Here is a 21622-nt window from a genome sequence, read left to right as displayed (position 1 = left end):
TCATTTTTGTTGCTCTTCTCTGGACTTTCTCCAATTTGTCCACATCTTCCCTGAAATGTGGCACCCAGAACTGGACACAGTATTCCAGTTGAGGTCTAATCAGCATGGAGTAGAGCGGAAGAATTACTTTTCATACCTTGCTTACAACACCCCTGCTAATACATCCCAGAATGATGATTGCTTTTTTTTTACCACAGTGTTACACTGTTAACTCATATTTAGCTTGTGATCCGCTCTGATCCCCAGATCCATTTCTTCAGTACTCCTTTCTAGGCAGTCATTTCCCATTTTGTCTGTGTGCAAGTGACTGTTCCTTCCTAAGTGGAGTACTTTGCATTTGTCCTTATTGAATTTCATCCTATTTATTTCAGACCATTTCTCCAGTTTGTCCAGATCATTTTGAATTTTAATCCTATCGTCCAAAGCACTTGCAATCCCTCCCAGCTTGGTATCGTCCACAAACTTTATCAGTGTACTCTCTATGCCATTATCTAAATCATCGATGAAGTATTGAACAGAACCGGACCTGATCCGTACAGGACCACACTCAATTTGCCCTTCCACCATGACTGTGAACCACTGATAACTACTTTCTGGGAACAGTTTTCCAATTAATTATGCAACCACCTTATACTAGCTCCATCTAGGTTATATTTCCCTAGTTTGTTTATGAAAAGGTCATGCAAGACAGTATCTAAAGTCAAGATATAACAGATCTATCACTTCCCCCCCATCCACAAGGCTTGTTACCCTGTCCAAGAAAGCTATTAGTTTGGTTTGACATGATTTGTTGTTGACAAATCCATGCTGAGTGTTACTTATCACATTATTATCTTCTAGGTGTTTGCAAATTGATTGCTTAATTATTTGCTCCATTATCTTTCCGGGTACTGAAGTTCAACTGACTGATCTGTAATTTCCTGGTTGTCCTCATTCCCCTTTTTATAGATTGGCTCTGTATTTGTCATTTTCCAGTCCTCTGGAATCTCACCCGTCTTCCATGACTTTTTGAAGATAATTGCTAATAGCTCAGATATCTCCTCAGTCAGCTCCTTGAGTGTTCTAGGACAGTGGTTTTCATGACCCAGTACTGGGTTGCGGAATGGAAGGCACTGGGTTGTGGCGGGTCTGGTCAGCACCACTGACCGGGCCGTTAAAAGTCCTGTCAGCAGTGCTGCCCGCCTAAGGCAGGCTAGTTCCTACCTGTTCTGTCACTGCGCTGTCCCAGAATCAGCCAGCAGCAGGTCCGGCTCCTAGGTGGGGGGGCCACGGGGCTCTGTGCGCTGCCCCCATCCTGAGCACCGGCTCAGCACTCCCATTGGCCGGGAACCAGCCAATGGGAGCTGGGAGGGGGGTCTGTGCCTGTGAGCAAGAGCCACGCGGAGCCGCTTGTGCACCTCCACCTAGGAGCTGGACCTGCTGCTGGCCGCTTCCAGGGCACTGCGCAGTTGGCGGTGCCAGGACAGGCAGGAAGCCTGCCTTAGCACCCCCACTGCACCGCTGATCGGGAGCTGCCTGAGATAAGCCCGTGCCTGAACCCTGCGCCCCAAACCCCCGCCCCAGCCCGGAGCCCCTTCCTGCACCCCAAACCCTTTATCCCTGGCCCCATCCCAGAGCCTGCACCCCCGGCCCAGAGCCCACACCCCAACCACCAGCCCTGAGCCCCCCAAACCCAGAGCCCCCTCCTGCATCCCAAACCTCTCATCACCAGCCCCACCCAAGAGCCTGCACCCCCAGCCCAGAGCCCCTCCCGCACCCCTGCCCCAGCCCAGAGTCCCCTCCCACACTCTGAGCTGCTCATTCCCAGCCCCACCCCGCAGCCCAGCCATCTGCCCCAAACCTGAGCCCCTCCCACACCACAAACCCCTCATTCCCAGCTCCATTGGGTCGAGGGCATTAACAATTTTCTCCAATTGGGTCGCCAGAAAAAAACGTTCAAAAACCACTGTTCGAGGATGTATTTTCGTCAGGCCCTAGAGACTTTAATATATCTAACTTGTCTAAGTAATTTTTAACTTTTTCTTTCCCTATTTTAGCTTATGATCCTACCTCATTTTAACTGGCAAGAAAGAAATATGTAGTAGAGATGCAGATTTCCATTTCAGATGTCCATGGGATCATTCTAAGCAGTGAAAAAGAAAACATGATGAAAGTGACCGAATCTGTCCTTTTAAAGTGTAATTTTGCACGTAGTACAGTACATATACTGTAATGATCATGATAATTTGTACTTTTACATTGTCTTCCTAAATAGAAGCAAATCATTTTACAGACTTTATTAACGAGTTTTGTAAAGCATGTGCTAGGTTTTGTCTTCTGCACTAGGCAACTAGGAGGAAGAGAGCATATGGAGTCTCTTTTTCCCACCCCCGATGCAAGTAGCAGGGCAGGATTCTCTACTTAGCACTTGAGAGGGCCAGCAAACACATTGGTCAAAGTATCATGGTCCTGTACCCGCTAGGGACGCCATCTAGGCCCGCCATTCGCTAGTATTTATGCTAACAACTTGTGCACACCATGAGCAACTGCTGCTGCTAGTTAGAAAGTGCGCTCCAGCATCTCGTTTCCCATAGAAATCTGCCATGATTAATAGGATGATTGCAGTAGAAAACACACCCACTAGTATTAGGGATAGTGGAGGGAATAATTATATGTATCACATTCTTATACACATACGCTATAAACATACATATGAATCACTTTGTTCCCCACGAATGGAGGGTGCAGCCTTTTTTAGATTGAAACCTGGCATCTATTTTAAAGCACATAGCAAAATTAGACAAAAGTTATCCTCTGCCACTATCACTCTGCCGATAGTGCCATCTCTCTACCCTGTTCATCTGCTTCTAGGCGCATCTCTGTTTCTTCTTCTATATTGCCCCCCGGTGCTTTGGCAGGACCTTATAATTGTTGTCTGGCAGGCCATCTCTGTCTCTACTTGTTCCTTAAGACTCAGCTCTTCTGCAATGCCACAATGTGAGTAAATTTATATTATTATTATGAAAATATTTTTAAACACAACAACAAAATAGTGTAACTGAGCCATCATAATGTGTGCACAAGCAAGCTGAATAACCTCATGATTTTGCTGTAAACCACATTATTCCTTCCTTCCTTCACCCTGTTGTTCATTATTCCCATGTGGTGCATCCTGTATATTATTTTATAAGCTGTAAGGGAAAGAATAATGTTTTCTACCTGTACAGTAAGACCCCGTGTAGCAAATATCATAACAGATGATGTAAAATAAATTAAAAAGTGAGGAATACTGTATCCAACTGAAACATCCGGGTAGAGCATAATTGGCTGAGCTTGCACGGCCCAATGCTCAACTTGATGGCATTTCTCTGTTTAGAAATAACACTAATAACTTTTGAATGCCGCATCTGATTAATTCCCATACCTCAGGGAATGTTCTAGGCATCAGTGGGCAGAACCCTATTGGTTTTGATGAAATTCAGAAAACCAGAGGGGGGAAATGAGAGAGACAGCACCACTTGCATTTGGTTAGCAGACTTATTGCCTTCAGTCACCTCTGGAATTGTCTAGGGAACAAAGAACCAGTTGATGGCAGCCATTGCAACGTAATAGTATTCCTATCTCAGTTTAAAATGTTGACACCCTGAATGAATGGAGGGAGGAAAGAGTGGAATAGGGGCATATGCAGAGCCCCTGGCATGATGGGAGGGGAAGGTGGAGTATGGAGGACCCTGGTTTGGGGAGAGAGGAGAACTGGGGGTACATAGAGACAATGGGATGAGAGGGAAGGGGGGAATGAGGACATACAGAGTCCCTGGCATGGTGGGGCTCACAGAACCTCTGGCAGAGGAGGAGAAAGGGGAACAATACTATGGGGGAGGGGGAAAGGGGAGCACAGAGCACCTGCCATAGTGGGGAAGGGGGAATGAGGGGCCCTGGTATGGGTGACACATAGAGACCCTGGCATGAGGGGAGTTGCAGTGAGTCACTGAAATAGAGGGGGATGGAAGGGTGACACACAGGGAACTTGAGGGAAGTGGGAATGGAGGGAGGCAAGGAGACTCTGGTGTGTGCAGTGAGCTCAGATGACAGAAGCAACAAAGTGTGGGAATCCCCAGTTACCCAAATTAAAATTTGGCCAGGATACAGGAACTTAACCCTACACTTGCAAAAAATGTCATGGGATTTTTAATGACCCCAGTGATCATGGACTTCATCTTCAGACCTAACCCCAAAAATATCACCATTAGAGTAGAGTGCCCCCTAATACTAGGCTGGGTCACCGTGATAGAGTACAGATTCTTCAGGGTTGGTACACAGTACCTCCTGCTGAGTCACCATCATTACTTCTTGCAAGTCCTGAGTTTCCTCTAGATCTCGTCCACCCAGTTACTGACCCAAGCTTGTGATGTTCTGACATTATTGCAGCTTGAGGTATAATATAACTGTCCAACACCTGTAGGTCAATATGCAAATAGACAGCACTTTAATTTTGAGCAAACCATTAACTCATATGTAACTTTGTTTTTAGCAGTAATATAATGCAATGCTAGATTTAAAAAATTGGTCCTGGTACTGCACTGGTGATATGATCTTGTTTTTGTTTGTCTGTCTTATAATAGTTCGTTTCCCTTTTAGTGTCAGTAACCAGCAAAAACAATCTGCGTACACATTGAAATGCTTATGGGGGGAGGCGGGGGGCGGGAGGGGAATTGCCACCTAGCTTGTAAAGAAATACTATTTTTAAATGAGAGAGGTAAAGAACAGAGATGTAATGTTATGCTTCTACTGCTGGCTTATTTTTAAAGCTACTTATTTTCGTTTTTATTATTGGGGTAATTTCTTGCTGAAAACCCAGAATGTCTACGTTGTTTTTGTTTGTTTAAAATTTCAGTTTGGACTTACAAGACAAAATCCTGTTGTCTGTGGCCACAAAGGTAGCTTTCTCAGAGTGGAATTAAATTCACAATCATAGAATCGTAGTACTGTAAGGGACATCAAGGAGTCATTTAGTCCAGAGGTCTTCTAGTCCAGTCTCCTGCACTTAAGGCAGGACTAAGTATTATCTAGACCATCCCTGACAGGTGTTTGTCTAACCTGCTCTTAAAAATCTCCATGATGGAGATTCCACAACCTCCCTAGGCAATTTATTCCAGGGCTTAACCACTCTGATAGTTAGAAAGTTTTTCCTAATGTCCAACCTACACCACCCTTGCTGCAATTTAAGCCCATTTCTCCAGTTTATCCAGATTATTTTGAATTTTTAAATCCTATCCTTCAAAGCACTTGCAACCCCTCCCAGTTTGGTATCATCCGCAAACTTTATAAGTGTACTCTCTATGCCATTATCTTAATCATTGATGAAGATATTGAACAGAACCAAAGCCAGAACACACACACGATAAGAGACTAAATCACTTATAAAGTAATACACTGGGCCAAATGCAGTTGTGGTGTAAGCAGGAGGAGTTCCAGTGAAGTCAATGGAGAAGCACCCACTTGTGACAGTGCTGATTTTGTCCCATTGTGACGCTTCTCTGCAAAGACAAAAATTAATATTCTATCTATATTTATAATCATTTGAATAAATCACAGGCAAATTACCTGGAAATGCAAAGGATTAACATCTAAAGCTTAACAGAATAGTAATACTAAAATTAGGCCTTCTCATTAGAGAACTTTAGATATAAACACACTTTATTATTTATTTCCTAAAACATATGTACAGTGCACTTCAGTTTGTTTTCATTTACTAAATGGTAACAATTGTATAACTAAAAGATGTTTAAGTGATCATTTGGAACCTAAACAGCTATTTCAGTTTAAAAAAAAGAGAGAGTTAAACTAAGCGCTACTTCATTGTCAAGAATAGTAAGTAAAATTCAACTTATAAATTCTCTGCATGCTTTTGTACATACACTCAAAATTATATATTACATACCAAAAACCCCATATTAAAAGAAAGTTACAGTTGCAAACTAAAGCATTTAAAAGTTAAGAAATGCCAGAATTAAGTTTGCTCGTGCAACCCTAATTTGGCCCTCTTGTGCATATGCATTATGATACAATCTTTAATTGCATGATCTTATATTTTTTCCACAAGACTCCTGCCTCATGCAGTACACAGGATGGGAGGCAATCATGGAATGAATTAGGGTTATGTAGTGAATGAGATTGTTTGTAGGATCCTTGCTTCATTTGCTGCAGAAGTAGAGAACTGCAGTAAGAGGGAAGAAGATCTTCTGCTTAAGACAGGTGAACACCCCAAAAGGACCTCAGTTCTATCCCTGCCTCTGCTACAGAGTTATTACGTGATGCTCAGCAAGTCACTTAAAACTAAAATTGACAGGTGGACACTAAGGGCATGTTCCCCAATTTCTGGTTGCCCAACCCTGAGACACCAGGGCATAACTTGCTGAAGTGCTGAGCACTTGCAAATGCAGCTGAAGTCAACTGGAGTTGTGTATGCTCAGCACCTCTGGCTGTAAGGCAGTGTGGTCTGAAGGAATGAGCACAAGGTTGAGAATCAAGAGATCTTGAATTCCAATTCTGGCTCTGCCACTCCGTTATCCTGAAGCGGAAACAAATTAATTAATGTCTGTGAGACACTAAGATATCAGGGTGATAAGTGCCCTAGAAAAGACCATAAGGAGTGAATAATTCTGTATTCATTGCAGGCTTTGGATGGTGTGCAGTAAGGCAGGCAGGGGCCAATAACTGAATAAGGATAAACATTTTAAATAGCAGTCTCATTCCCTGAGGATCATCTATCCTATGCAATGAATGAGGAGTCAGGGTCCTGGGGAGGACATAGTATACAATCACATATCAGTGCACACAGACAAGGGGCAGAATTAAGGTTGCACAGGTAATCTATAGTCTGGCATTTCCCAACTTTTTAATGTTTGACTCTACAACCTAAATGTATTTTAACAAGATTTCTGTATGTAATTTCCTCATTTTTAAAGGAAAATATAAAAAAAATTCTATTATGTGCAACAGTAACAACCTCGCATCATCGGTAGGGTTCAAATCCTGCACCTGCTGGGAGCTTATGCATGAAACATCTAATTAGCAGGTGATATCTTATTGCTTAGAAAAACATGTAGAGGAAAAGGTCTATGCCTGTTGTATAAATATATCTGTGTGCATAAGTGTGTTTTTAACTGGCTCAGGTTTGCGGCTAGCCTGGATAGGGAGAAGAAAAAGGAAAGTCTTTAAAGAAAGTAGTAATACAGAATTGGCCTTCTGTCCATTTCTATTGTCGCGGCTACCAAGAATAATGCTTTTGACCTGTTAAAATCACACCTTATTGACTCAACATATTGAATCTCGTTTAAGTTCCATCTTGTAGGTCTTACTGCAAGAATTCCCGGGATGTGGGTTTAAATGCAGTTTGTGGATGAGGGAGAAAGGAAAACGATAACAGCTCTACTTGCACTATTACTTCATGCTATTTGAACCTTCAGGCTGATAGTTTACCAGCAATAAGGTCCGTGTTTTCCTGCTCTGTTTGCTGCTTCCCTGCTGGTAGTCTCTGCTGTAGCCTTCATTTCCCTGTAGACTCCTCTTCTTCCCGGTAGCCTCTGCAGTAAGCCACACACTGTAGAAAATATCCATGAATGGCTCCTACGCCTTCTGCAGTCCATCTGTCTCTGGAGTGGATTCTCAGTCTCCTTTTACCTACTTTCATCCTTTGCTGTCATTCTCTTTTTCAGAAACTTCCTACTGATGTGTTTTTCTGTTGCTCTCTACTGACATCTGAATTCCTCACCACTCTCATACCTTGTACTTTATTCTCCAGTAATGACTGCAGCCAAAAAATACCTTCTAAAATCATAGTATTATAGAAGTGTAGTACTGGAAGGGACCTCAGTAGGTCATCTAGTTCAGTCCTCTGCGCTCATGGCAGGACTAAGTATTATCTAGAAAAGTGGTCCCCAACCTTTCAGTGTGGCGGGCGCCTGACTACTAGCCACCGAAATGCCACCGAGGAGCACGGCCACCGCCGGACAAGCAGCTGCCGAAATACCACCAAGAAGCTGCGTCATTAAGAGGCGTCGCCGACGAAATGCCGGCGAAAAGCAGCGGCATTTCGGCGGTGACGCTTCTTGACGTTGCCACTTTTCGGCGCCTGCTTGTCCGGTGGCCACGCTCCTCTGTGGCGGGGTGCTCCCTTGTCAGTAGGCGGGTGCATATAGATGCCCCGGCGGGCGCCATGGCGCCTGCGGGCACCGCATTGGGGACCACTGATCTAGAACATCCCTGACAGGTGTTTGTCTAACCTGCTCTTAATAAATCTCCAATGATGGAGATTCCACAATCTCCCTACACAATTTATTCCAGTGCTTAACTACCCTGACAGGAAGTTTTTCCTAATATCCAACCTAAACCCCCTTGCTGCAATTTAAGACCATTGCTTCTTGTCCTATTTTCAGAGATTAACGAGAACAATTTTTCCCCATCCTCTATGGAACAACACTTTATGTACGTGAAAACTGTTATCATGTCCCCCCTCAATCTTCTCTTCTCCAGACGAAACAATCCCAATTTTATCAATCCTTCCTCATAGGTCATGTTTTCATAGAATCATAGAATCATAGAAGATTAGGGTTGGAAGGGACCTCAGGAGGTCATCTAGTCCAACCCCCTGCTCAAAGCAGGACCAATCCCCAGACAGATTTTTACCCCAGATCCCTAAGTGGCCCCCTCAAGGATTGAACTCACAACCCTGGGTTTAGCAGGCCAATGCTCAAACCACTGAGCTATCCCTCCCCCCTAGACCTTTAATTGTTTTTGTTGCTCTTCTCTGGACTTTCTCCAATTTGTCCACATCTTTCCTGTAACGTGGCACCCAGAACTGGACACAGTATTCCAGCTTAGGCCTTATCATTGCAGAGTAAAGTGGGAGAATGACTTCTCGTATCTTGCTTGCAACACTCTGGGTAACACATCCCAGAATGATGTAAATCAATATCATCTCTAAAAACCATAAGGTCAGGGCCAGGGATTGGGGAAACTACAGAGGTAGATGTATTTTTAGGCCAAACAGTCTTCTGTTTCTCTTTTTAATTGGACACTATCTGATCAAAAACATATATTTAAAAATAAAATTCCCTGCCTGCGTTGTTAGTCAAAATATTAATAATTCTAAAATGGAAAGGATGTCAAAGATAAAATAAGGAGTCCGGTGGCACCTTAAAGACTAACAGATTTATTTGGGCATAAGCTTTCTTGGGTAAAAAACCTCACTTCTTCAGATGCGTGGAGTGAAAGTTACAGATGCAGGCATTATATAATGACAAGAGAAGGAAGTACCTCACAAGTGGAGAACCAGTGTTGACAGGGCCAATTTGATCAGGGTTGATGTAGTCCACTCCCAATAATAGATGAGGAGGTGTCAATTCCAGGAGAGGCAAAGCTGCTTTTGTAATGAGCCAGCCACTCCCTGTCCCTATTCAAGCCCAAATTAATGGTCTTAAATTTGCAAATGAATTTTAGTTCTGCTGTTTCTCTTTTAAGTCTGTTTCTGAAGTTTTTTTGTTCAATGATAGTGACTTTTAAATCTGTAATAGAATGTCCAGGGAGGTTGAAGTGTGCACCTACTGGCTTTTTGTGATATAATGTGTTCTTATGCATTTTGGGGGTCAATTTCAAGGATCCCACATAAGTCCCAAGTGATTGGGCTTTCTACAGCAATCATATGTGAGGATGGGAGAAATTAACTACCTCCCAGCCCAGGAAAAGGTCCCTCCACTTCAGCTATGCAGGGGTGCCCAGCCGTTGGCTCCGTATGAGGGTAGATTTCCTAGGCTGGCCCATTCCTGATGCCTACTTCTTTGACAGAGTGGAGTCGTCATGTATCAGACCTTATGGAGACTCATTGGGGATGGTACGCGTTCCATCCATGCAGGGGTACGCTGATTGGGCACTCTGCTACAGGTTGAATTTTGTTTTTTGCATTTCATTCAGCTTGGACAAGGTAAATACGGTAGTCATTTTAACTTTTTTAACTTTCTTGTTCTCATGTACAATCTTTGTCTTGTGAGCATGGCTAGTATCATTTCATATCCGAACAGAAACATTGTTTTAATGGAAATTTTAAAAAATCATCACAATATTTCTGTTTTACTAGGTTTTGTAAAGCTTTTATCAGATCTAAAGTAGCTGACCGTGTCCATTTAATACATTCAAGCCAGTCGCAGGTTTTGTATGAGTAGTAGCCAAATTTTAGTTTGGTCAATTATAGTGTAGTGTTGCTGTGCACTTTTAAACAGCTGCCGTGTTTCTGCCTTCCAAAGTGTCTGCATTTCAGTGGTGTGTGAAGTGACCCCTATAAATATATTTTTTAATAAACCGGTGTCATCCCTTTTAGTGTGAAAGGTGGTATATGGGAATAAAATACTATAATATTAAGAATTTATAATTACAGAACTAACAGTGCACCTTAACATCCGTACAAAATCAGCATGAAAACTTATCAGGCCGCACACAAAAATCTGTGCGCACCAAAATAATTATGATTTAAAAAATGCTATGTTTCTTGCCTGATAAAAACATTACTTGCTCAAGTATCAAGTTAAGTGAGCAAGCAGAATTTTGCAAGTTTGTATGAACAGCGGTTTCTTTAAAAGAGAAAACTTTTTAAATCCTTGAAAGTTCTTCAGTGCAACTATGGTGACCAGACAGCAAATGTGAAAAATCGGGATGGGGGAGAGCAGTTAATAGGAGCCTATATAAGAAAAAGACCCCAAAATCGGGACTGTCCCTATAAAATCGGGCCATCTGGTCACCCTAAGTGCAACCATCCTGTATCAGTTTCTTTCTCTGTAATGGCATACAGGCAACCAAATAGTAGAAATCTTAGTACTGATTTTCACACACTAGAAGTGTTCCTCCAGTCAACATTATGTACTTTGGGCCATATTCTTCCCCAATGTGACATCAGGGCTGACTTTGGCGCATTGTGTGTTTATATACCGGTAATGTTTGCTAAAGTTAAAAAAAAAAAAAAAAAAAAAAAAAAAAAAGTCTGATTCTCCTTTGCTCTACATCTTTTAAGGAAAACCATAATCAGACAGTTAGTCTCCATGCTGTGAAAAATGTAGTCTCTCTCTGATTAAAATTGCAAGAATGTCATGTTAAAATCCTCAGAGGACGGAGATGGTTGCCACTGTTGATCAGCAAACATGCTTTCTGGCACTCCAGTCCATCTCTTGATCACAAACGTTATCCAAATTCAAGGGAGAAATGTTAAGCGTAGCTGGTCTTGTTGTCCCGTTCCCACATACCAACATTGCAACTTTAAAAGGAAGAGTCATTGTTTAAATTAAAGAAGGCTAAATCCAAGGAGGTGGTATGAACTCCCTTTCTCACAAAGCTGTGTAGTGCAGTTCACCATAGCTCCTAGCCCAAACAATGCATGTGGTGCCACTGTGTCTGCTATCAAACAATTTCATCTTTTCTTTCTATAACATACTTTCAGAGAAGCCCTCTGACTGCAGACTTAATCTGTACACTACAGCAAATAACTGCTAACTTTATTTATAGCAGTGTGTATTTTCAAAATTATAATATTTTCTCCCCTGTGCACATAGCATATTATTTGGTTGGTTACTTTACAATTGTGACTTTTTTTGTCACCCACTGTATGTCATTCTGAAATAGTTATTTTCAGCCACAAATTGAGGTGTTGTTTTTTGTGGTACAGTAATACACAAGGACTGTACTTCCACAGTTCCTGGAGCCTTTAGGTCTGTAAATATTTTTTGGAATATGTCTTAAATTTTACATAACCGATAGTTGGTACTTTAAGCTTTAGTCGATGAAATAACATACTGCAGTATATGGGTGATCAAAGTGCAATTGATTTGCACTAATGATGGATCAGTACAATAATGAATATTGAATATATATTATTACATGTCTAGCATCAATCTCACAGCAGAGCAAGTTACCCTGCAGATCACTTCTTTTCACTCCTGGCACTGTTTGAGGCAGCACAGGCAGAAAGGAGGAAATAATTGGACATTTTACACCAATGCAGTGTTTGTCATATTGAGAGAGCTTGTGAGGGCTGTGCAAGCACAGTCTTTGCACTGTAAGGCCACATGACATCCTGTATGTGGGGGAGAGAGTGTTGGAGAAACAACTCTTGGAGAACAAATAGGTCCATAAGTGGTCCTTGGCTCCTTTTGATCCAGGGCCACAGTCTATAAGCACTGTGTGACCACACAGAAAAGCATGATTGCCCTTACGTCATGGTTATTCATATTTATCAAAAGGTTTATTTTGCTAGCACATTAGATCTGAATATTTTGACTAAAATGTACCCAAACATTAATGTGAGCAGGAAGCACTGTGTTTCCTGGTGTGTTTCAGGTGTTGGACCTCCGTAGTTGCAGAAGCTGGAATTCTAAACTCAGGATTTGGCAAGTAAATTGGAAGGAGAATAGATTTTAACATTCTGATTAAAAATGTATGAACAGACGTAATTTAAATCAACATGTGTAGTCTGCAGAGGCACTCGTGGTTTTTTTTGTTTTTTGTTTTGTATTAAAAAACAACAACCTTGTAACTCACTTTTAATGAGAATTTTTGTCATACTGAAATATTCTAACTACTATAATTAAAACCACCTAGTTGAGATTCCACCCAACCATTTTGGGTGCAGCCTGATATAATGGTTTTGGAGGAATTTGGGGGGAAAGTGCTTTAAAGGATTTGTGAATCCTGGATGACTGGTGAGGAGGTAATGATACAAAAGGTGTACAATTGTCTGAGGGCACTTCTATTTGTATCTGGAGGTGTTTTAAACATTAGGGACATAGAGTTGCTAAATAGACTCTTCTGTTTCTGGAACTAAAAATGCATTGGTTCTATTTTGGATGAAATACGAATGATGACTCTTCATATACATACAGATGCTCTGAGGGCCCATATGAATATATCCTACAATAAAAATAATTATTTCATTATTTATTTATTTTTACTATGTAGTTTAAAAATATAGCCTATCCCCTATGGAATAGTTATAGTGGGAAGTCTAAAAAGAGATGAAGAATGACAGGGACCCTCTACATACAAGTTTATAATTCTAGGAATTTTTTTTTTTAAATATATGGAGATATACCTATCTTATAGAGCTGGAGGGGACCTTGAAAGGTCATCAAGTCCAGTCCCCTGCCTTCACTAGAGCAGGACCAATTTTTTGCTCCAGATCCCTAAGTGGCCCCCTCAAGGATTGAACTCACAACCCTGGGTTTAGCAGGCCAGTGCTCAAATCACTCGGCTATCCCTCCTAGATGCCAATCCTAAATGTTCAAAACTCATGAGATTTTCTTAAAATTGTGATTTTTAAGCCAATAATTTTTGGGTTTCTTTTATTTCCCTTCTGGCCTCTGAGTCTTTCAGGTTGACGTTTTCAAGCTATTTTTCTCAAATCTGAAGGCTAGGCACTTTAAAAAAAAAAAAAAAAAATTAAAGCTGAGGTTCTCATGTAATAAGATTCCTGGGGTTCAGGCTTTAAGAAAAATACTAAATATTGCAAAGACTCAGGATATAATTGCTAGACTTGGCAACCTTGGAAATGCGCATCCAGCACAACTATATGATTGACTGTTCTTCCCAGGTTGCTTTATTATATTAAGAAGGTACTGGCTGGTAAGGCTGTCTGCCTGATTGATGTTATATATTGAGAATTAATTAAAGATCATATATAGTTGCTATCAAAGCATTTGCAGTTCAATTTAGTCATGCATCAATATTTGCTAAAATTGAGTCATCCATGAGAGTTATGGCATGAAGCACCACTTGGGATCAGACCTTAGTGGGACATAATAAAAGTAATTTTAACTATCCCTCCTCGTCACAGAAAAATCCCTGAAGATGCACTTCAGCTCCTCTAGGACTGACACTGCCTTCCTATTTTGTAATTTTTTATCAGCATATTTAGAGGCAATGCTCCAATCATGGAACAAGGGCATGTGAAATTCATATTGAGAAACAAGAATATTAAAGAATGACCTTTTCAAAGTGGCCTAGGGGATTGGGGCACTCAGTTCTCATTAGGCAGCTTTGAAAATCTCAGCTTAAGTGTTAAGCACCTGAAAGCACAAACAGAAAATGGTGTTTTGCAGCAAATGTGCAATTTAGGAATTCACCCGTCCCTTACCTCCACCTGCAAATATATCAGTAAAGAAAACTCCATCCTAGACTCAGATCTTTCCAAGTCTCAATCTTGTGGGAATTTTTGAGGCTGATTTATAAACCCCATGAAAGTGGAGGTTTATTATAGAAATGAGCAATTTTGTGTGGGTGGGGAGGGGACAGATTATACATAATGTCAGAGACTTTTCCATCAGAAATATTTTCAAAAGTTAGGGGCAGAGGTACTGAAGGAAATGAGTAGGTCAGAGCAATGACTAGATTATGGTGATTATCCTGATTGGATGAAAGTACTTCTAGCAGCATGCTCCACACCAGTATCTTTTGTTTACACAACTTGTCTAATCTTTTTAGGATTTTTCATTGTGGAAAAGAGAGGGAGGGAGGGAAAGGAAAGGACTTGCTGCTCCATTGGGAAAATCTTACTGTGAGTGAAAGCTATATTCGTTTAAAAAAAAACTTCATGTTTTAAAAGCCACCCAGTACTATTAGAATATCACCTTACTCAACACTGCAGTCTGTGTGTGGTCACTGCTGCCATATTGCTGTCAGTATTTAAAAAACGATAGCAGCCACCAGAGATGCAAGTTGCTGGTAGTACTTGGTGGGACACACTGAAAGTAGGCATGATTTATGGACATTGAAATGTGAAGTAAGTTGATAGTCAAAAATGGAACAGCTTTTCTAACAAAAACAACATTCTGCTTTTCCCTCCTCCCCCCCCCCCCTTTGTTACACGTGTTGATTGTCAAGAGAAGCAAATTTTCCATTTTCTTTTGTTAGCATTTTGGAACACTTTATTTTTATCTAAAGAACTGAAAATCAAGCCACCCAGCTTGGGTGAGAATTAATAGCCTGAAACATCCTGAAGGAACTGTTCTGAAAAGCTCTGAAGATGTCTATTAAATGAAGTGGTTTGAGACTTGGCAGACTTGTTCTACATAGAAAAGTGCCTAATTTGATCACTGGTGTTCCTACATCAGCACATAAAAGCCTAGCGTGAGTAACTCTGAAGTACTGCCATAAACGTAGGGAAAGGACCAATTCGGGTACAATGAGAAACAAATGTCATTTGTTCCTGCTTGGTAAATTTAAGTTGATACACATCTATCATGAAATTAAAACCATAATGGGTAAGCAAGACACCTTGACTTGGTATCTCGCAGTTATATGAATACATGATTGTCAAAGAAGCATCCAGTATTTTAAAGGTTACATGAAATGGGAGGAGAGGAGGGGAGAGAAATGGGCTTGTGCCATTTCCCTTTTTGCTTTATCAAGAAGGCACAAAGAGTATGGGCTTGTTTTTTGTTTTTCTTTGTTTTAGGTTCTTTGTTTATAATTGCTTACTTTTGATATTAGTCAGGTCCTGTTAAGCTTGGAAGTCTGTCAGCCAGATCCTCAGCTGGTGCAAATCCACTTAGCCTCTTGGAAGCCAGTGGTGCTCTGGTGATTTCCACCAGCTGAGGATCTGTTCCTATGACAGTAGAATTAGTGAAATGATGACATTACAAAAACCAAAAGAGTAACAGTTGAGCTGGGAAAGAATTTTTAGGCATATTGGTTAAAAATATTTTTTTGTTTGTGTTTAACACTTATTAAACTTTAATGACTAGCTAACTATTTGGAGAAAGGATGTCTTAAGGAAAGATTCAACACCCTATCCCTTTGAATAAGTTGAGAGAGTTTATAGTATAGCTCATCTGACATCAACGTCCTCTGGTAAGATCAGGAAATACCAGAACTGATATTTAAAGTAAAAATATTTAAGGTAAAAACAAGCATGTAAAAAACAGCAAAAACCAACCAAAATTTGTAGGCCTTTCCATGGATAGTAAAGAAGCAAAACGGGCACAAAGCCCAGTTACTTTAAAATTTGTGCAGGTAATCTTTAAGCTGCACTGAGATGTGACACTCAGTTTGACAAGAATTAATTCTATCTGTTGCTAAGGTATTGTCTTTGTTTAGGATTTTTATTAATATTTGTTGGTTCAACTTTGTGTTTAATATTATTTAAGGAGTTAATGTTTCTAACAGGGGAGTCCTTTGTGTGTCACTCTTCCTCTTTTGGTTCCCTTTCAAAGGCCCTGTATCAGATATCCATTCTCACAGCTGAGTACTGGATTTAGCTCCCTCCAGAGCACAACAAGACTGCTGTTGGCAATTGGCTTGAAGGAGTCACTACAGAGCAAAATGAAGCTCTCTCTTCCGGTAAACAGTTCTGTAAACAAATTGTGATTCTGTGCCTGGCAAGATGCAGCATTCCCACTTGATTCCCAGATACAAGATGGCAGTGGACTGTCTGGGAATGTCAGCCCATTATAAACTGAAAATTGTTCAAGATACTTGAGATGTACCTATGCCCCACCCAGGCTTGGGCATATCTACATGAGAGAGTTGAACTGGTTTATTTAAAGGTGTGATTTTTAACTAAGTTAATTAAACCGGTGCAAAAGGAGGTGGGGACACTTTCATTTTAGTTTAAATCAGACTCATTTTGGCATAGTTTAGATTAATTAGGAATTGATTAGGAATAAATCACTCTTAAACCAAAATAAGAGTGCCCACATAGAGAGGTGTGCAGTGGTTTAAAATAACATCTTTAGCTAGACCAGTGCAACTTTCTCGTGCAAACAAGGCCTTACATTCCTCTGTTCTCTTCCCTACTGATCATAAGGGAAACTTTGGCCTGTAGGATTCTCCTCCCTGTGAATTAATCAGTTCATACAAGAAGTTGTGCTAGGCACTGACTCTCTTTCTCCTTATTTGTTAAAAATTTCAAATACATGGACTTTTCTATGTTATATGAACCCAATATACCAACTGATAATGTTCTATAGGAACCCAGTATACCAACTGATAATGTTCTAAAGCTGTAATTAACAGTCTTAAATAACACGGTGAACTGCAAAATTCCTTTTGGTAGTGTATTTTTAAAATTACTGTTTAAGATTCCGAATGAAGTTTCCTAAATTAGATTCTCAGTACGTTTGCAGGCACATATCTGCTTTCATACAAATACTTTCCTACATTGCACATTCTATGCCAGTTCAAGCCATGTGCACTACCACAGCTTATAGTGAGTGCCCAGAGTGGGCATACCCACAAATGAACGGAAAATCAGGCCAGATGTATGAAAACTTATTCTCTCAGCCACTCCAAGCTCCATGCTAGTCATATAAGAATATAAATATGTAATCACAAGTAACCACCTCACTCCTTTTAGAATAAACAGTGCATGTATTGTTTTATAATCTAATTTAATTTATGAAGCAGTTAAAGGTAATACAGTTTTGATTTTGGGCCAGAATTGTCTTAAAAGGTAGCTGCTTTGTCTCTCAAACATGAGCATAAAGATAGTACTATAAATGTTATAATTACTGTTTACACAGAAATGCGAGTTTACTATATATGGTTCTTGAGGTATTAAGGTAATTTGTATTAAGTATTTTGCCTATATTAAACTATAATGTCTGTTAAATGTAAATATGAATATGCACAGGTGGGTGTGCATATAGATATACCTGCCGCTGTACTTATACATGTACAATGTAACTTTTTGTGTTTGTACCTTGAAATATCAACACATAGCTGATTGTTTGCTGTTGATAAATTTTGGCATTAAGATTCGTTATATTGGGAGTTTAGAATGCTGAATAAGTTGCTCTCTATCACTTCTGAGCTAATTGTTCAAATAACTTAGAGCCAGTATAATTCATATTCATAGTTGAGTTTACCTCACTGTTCCATGAAGACGTGATTCTTCAGTACCCAACACTGCTGCAGTGAATTGGACTGCTAGGGATAACCATGGAACGGGAGTGGTTTAAGAAAGGAAATAAAGTAGATTAATTAAAGCTCATATGTTGGCTTCAGGTCAAAATCCCAGTGATAGATGCTGTTCTAAATATGGCGAGCTTGGGGTCTAAATCAGAAATGTAGCTGTTACTTTAAAGTGGGGTGCTGGGAGAGATTTGACCAGTGACTTTGGGCTTCTCATTTGACCTGTCATGTGCCCATGGATATGCTGTTGGCTGCAGGAGAGAGTGTGGAGCCATTCTTCCGCCTTCACTTCCTAGGCTCTTTAGCCCCCATTGAGCTGAGAACAGTGACTGAGGACAAAAGCTGTATACACTGTACAAACAGAGCACCAAAGCAGCAGTACACTGACTCATTCTTCGCTCTGTGTGAGAACTGAGGGGGACTCTATTCACTTCTTTTGTGCTGGTGTCTGTCAACAGCGCTGTTTGAGGCAAGGCCTATTGTGCTGGCCAATGTTTCTTATTGACCTAAGTCTGTGCCTGCAATGTTCCCAGGGTCGAAGTTGCGAGTGAGAGAATGTTTGAAAAGGGGTAATCATAGGCTAAATGCATTTTGCTGCATTGTCATCTGACCTATTAAATCTAAACTGTGGTCTACGTTAATGCAAACAGGTAATTATGTAGTCACAGCTGCAGCTATTGACATCTGGTTACCGCCCCGTGGAAAAAAATATATGTGGTTTTCTATTCTGTGCCTATGCTCTTGAACGCTGGACTTTAATGATATTAACTAGAAATAGAGAATGGATTAGTGGGACTGACAGGTCAACAAGGTGGATACTTTGTCCATGTAAGCAAAAATAGCTCCAGCCACAGCTGTTTGTATACTTCTCCTACCTTACATTTCAGAGCTTTCCCATGACTCCAGGTTTAACCATTCTCAACTCCAGATTCAGTTATTTAATTGTTATGGGGTGGGAGTGGAGATTGCAGAATATTTTGTATCCCCACTTCCCAGAGTGCTCATTGCAAAATAGTTTTGCAAGCCCTACCTGTTGTAATTGATTTTACACTGTGGTGCTTTTATTAATTACTATCATCCTTTCGTGTTGAATTGCCAGGATTTCCAAATGTAAGTCATTACAATAGGCCAGCATCCCCAAAATGTAATGGTAAGTCTAGTGTGCAAGGGTGATAAAACATTTCTGTCTATAAATTATTTTATGGAGACTTCTTTTCCTTTCAGTGTATTATAGAATGGACACGAGTGTTACTTGCATATAAATCAGTTGTAGCACATCCTCCCTTTCCTTGCTTTCCTGCATTTGACTATAAATTAAGAAATTGTTAAAATAATGTGTCCTTCTGGACTAAGCAACTTTCAAGACATATTTCAGTGAGAACAAACTCTTTACTGCTCTTCTTCATTTGTATCCTAATATTTCTTCGGAGCCAAGTATTCTGGATGCTATGAAGTTATTGAAATAGTAAAATTAATGCAACAGGGAGAGTAGGTGCTGTACAGCAGTATGTTAGGTCCAATATATGACAGATCCCCTTATAGCTGTGGAAGGACTGTAGCTGGTAAAACTATGAAACTTCCTACTGCAAAAGCATGTCCTCTGAGTCTTACTAGAGATGTAGGTCATTATCCTTAAAGCATGATGGCAGAAAAGCTGTTTACTCACCTCACAGGGACCTGTCCAATAAGTAATTCTCTGGAATACACCTCTCCCCGATATAACGCGACCCGATATAACACGAATTCGGATATAACGCGGTAAAGCAGTGCTCCGGGGGGATGGGGCTGTGCAACTCTGGTGGATCAAAGCAAGTTCGATATAACGCGGTTTCACCTAAAACGCGGTAAGATTTTTTGGCTCCCGAGGACACAGTTATGTCGGGGTAGAGGTGTACTCTGTCTTCCACAGGCCTCTGAAATTCAACTGTTTTCCTTTGTTTATTTCTTATTGAGGATAAACTTCTGAGATGTGGTTCTGTTTCAGTGAGAGCTTTCCTTTCTTCCTTGCTTTCTGTGCTTTTTACTGTCTTCTGCTCCTTCTAATCCTCCTCCCTTGTTGCTGGTCCTCCACTGAATGGGGAATGCTGGGCTGGGGCATTACAAGATGGCTAAAAAAGCTGAAACTAAAAAATACCTTAAAAACAGGAAACACTGCGTGATCCCCTGCAGCCAGAAAACTGCCTTTTCTACACTCAGACTCCAGAGCTGGAGATAGTATCTTGCTCAGACAGAGAGAAGCAAAGAGTACTTAAGTCCCTCTACCGGCACAAACCGGACCAAGTTACTGAGTGGGCCAGAGAGACATCAGCGTTGCCCCAGACTCAGGCTGCTATTCACCCTTGTAGAGATCAACAATCTCACTGGCTTTTTGCTTCTGTTCATTAGGAGCCAGTGAGGTGGGAGGCAAAGGTAAGTCCAGATCTCTCTTGGTCTTCTTCTGCAGCACCAAATCTGCCTACCCATTCATTGCTTTTTTCAGAGTCCAACAGGCACCAATATTTTTCCTCTGGTGCTGAAACTGATGTTGTCAGCTGTGGGCTTCTAGGCTGGAATTATCCTTTCACAAGCTCCACCTGCCACAGTACCAGATTCTCCTCAAGCTCAGCATTCCTCAAAGCTAGCTAGTTTAGGTGCCTACGCTGATGCGGATGCTGTAATGTCTCAGCTGCAGTATGTCTGTGGTAATGCCTCCCCTTCCCTGGATGACTCTCTTCAATTCCTAGTTATAAGGATGCCATCTAGGAAAGAACAAAAGTGGAGTCGTGCCCTCAGATGTGCCTCCAGAGTTACTAAAACGTGTGTGAACATCCTTGTCATTATGGACATTCTGAAGGGTAGCACTAGGTACTGGAAGGGAAGTTGCCTGGAAAAAAAAACACATTGAAATCATCTGTGTGTTAAGTGAATTGGGAGATACAAATAAATCTACTTTAAAATTATCCACTGTGAACTGTCCAGTTTGTTTATTAGTTTGGAAAGATCGTAGACTCCCAATTTGGGACTGAAGCTTGAAAGAGATGGGGAGGTTTCGGATGGAAATTAAATCAATAAGTGTGGGGGAATAGTGTACAAGGTATGCAGCACTGCTCTGTAAATCATCATAATAAAGCAGTGGAGTTCAAGCTTTTCCATCATATATAATGAATGCACTTCCTCCTTGTTTTATTGGAGAAGTATAGCAGAGGGTGCATGCAGTATTGAACTACCCCATTTTGGCTTAGTGTTCTCAGAAGGATCAGTCTCACTGAGGGCTCCAATGTTAACCTGAAACTAACAACTTATTAGTATCCTGTTGGTGCAAGTTGTTCTTCAGATCAATGATAGCAATGGAAAAAAAGCATTATGAAGGTACCCAGCACTGACTAGCGCATTAGTTCTTTCCTGGAAATAGCGATACTTAAAATGCTTATCTTAAAAAGAAATGAAAAACAGGATGCTTTTGACCAACTCTGACAACCTCTCCTTGACCTATCGTATAACAGCATACATTATTTAAAAAGTTAACCATAATAAATTCCTTCTGTGTAAAGACCTGTGCTTGCAAAAGGAAAATTTGCTCTAGATTTTAACATCTCTGCTTATATACAGTGGGTCAGATCATCCTTATAAAGTATTTTTTTGGTTGGTCTGTTAGTTTTTTAGTTACACTGTGAATTAAGTATCACATGGTAAAAATTGAATGTAACAGTCATAT

The 21622-nt window shown here is 40.7% G+C and overlaps 1 protein-coding gene across 2 annotated transcripts in view; it reads left to right on the top strand.

Annotated features, from left to right (window-relative positions):
• Nucleotides 1–21622, top strand: part of MRPS28 (mitochondrial ribosomal protein S28) — a 129817-nt gene that overhangs the window by 34162 nt on the left and 74033 nt on the right. The window contains exon 3 of one of the 2 annotated variants that reach the window (XM_024209006.3): nt 16230–16356. The exons of the other annotated variant lie outside the window; for it this stretch is intronic. Coding sequence (XP_024064774.1) covers nt 16230–16356 — 127 coding nt within the window. The remainder of the gene's footprint in view (nt 1–16229; nt 16357–21622) is intronic. 2 annotated transcript variants of the gene reach the window in all.

The sequence above is a fragment of the Terrapene carolina genome, unplaced genomic scaffold (assembly GCF_002925995.2).
Source record: "Terrapene carolina triunguis isolate 2854851 unplaced genomic scaffold, T_m_triunguis-2.0 Scaffold58, whole genome shotgun sequence".
Taxonomy (NCBI): Eukaryota; Metazoa; Chordata; order Testudines; family Emydidae; genus Terrapene; species Terrapene triunguis.
This window is presented reverse-complemented; position numbering and strand designations above follow the sequence as displayed.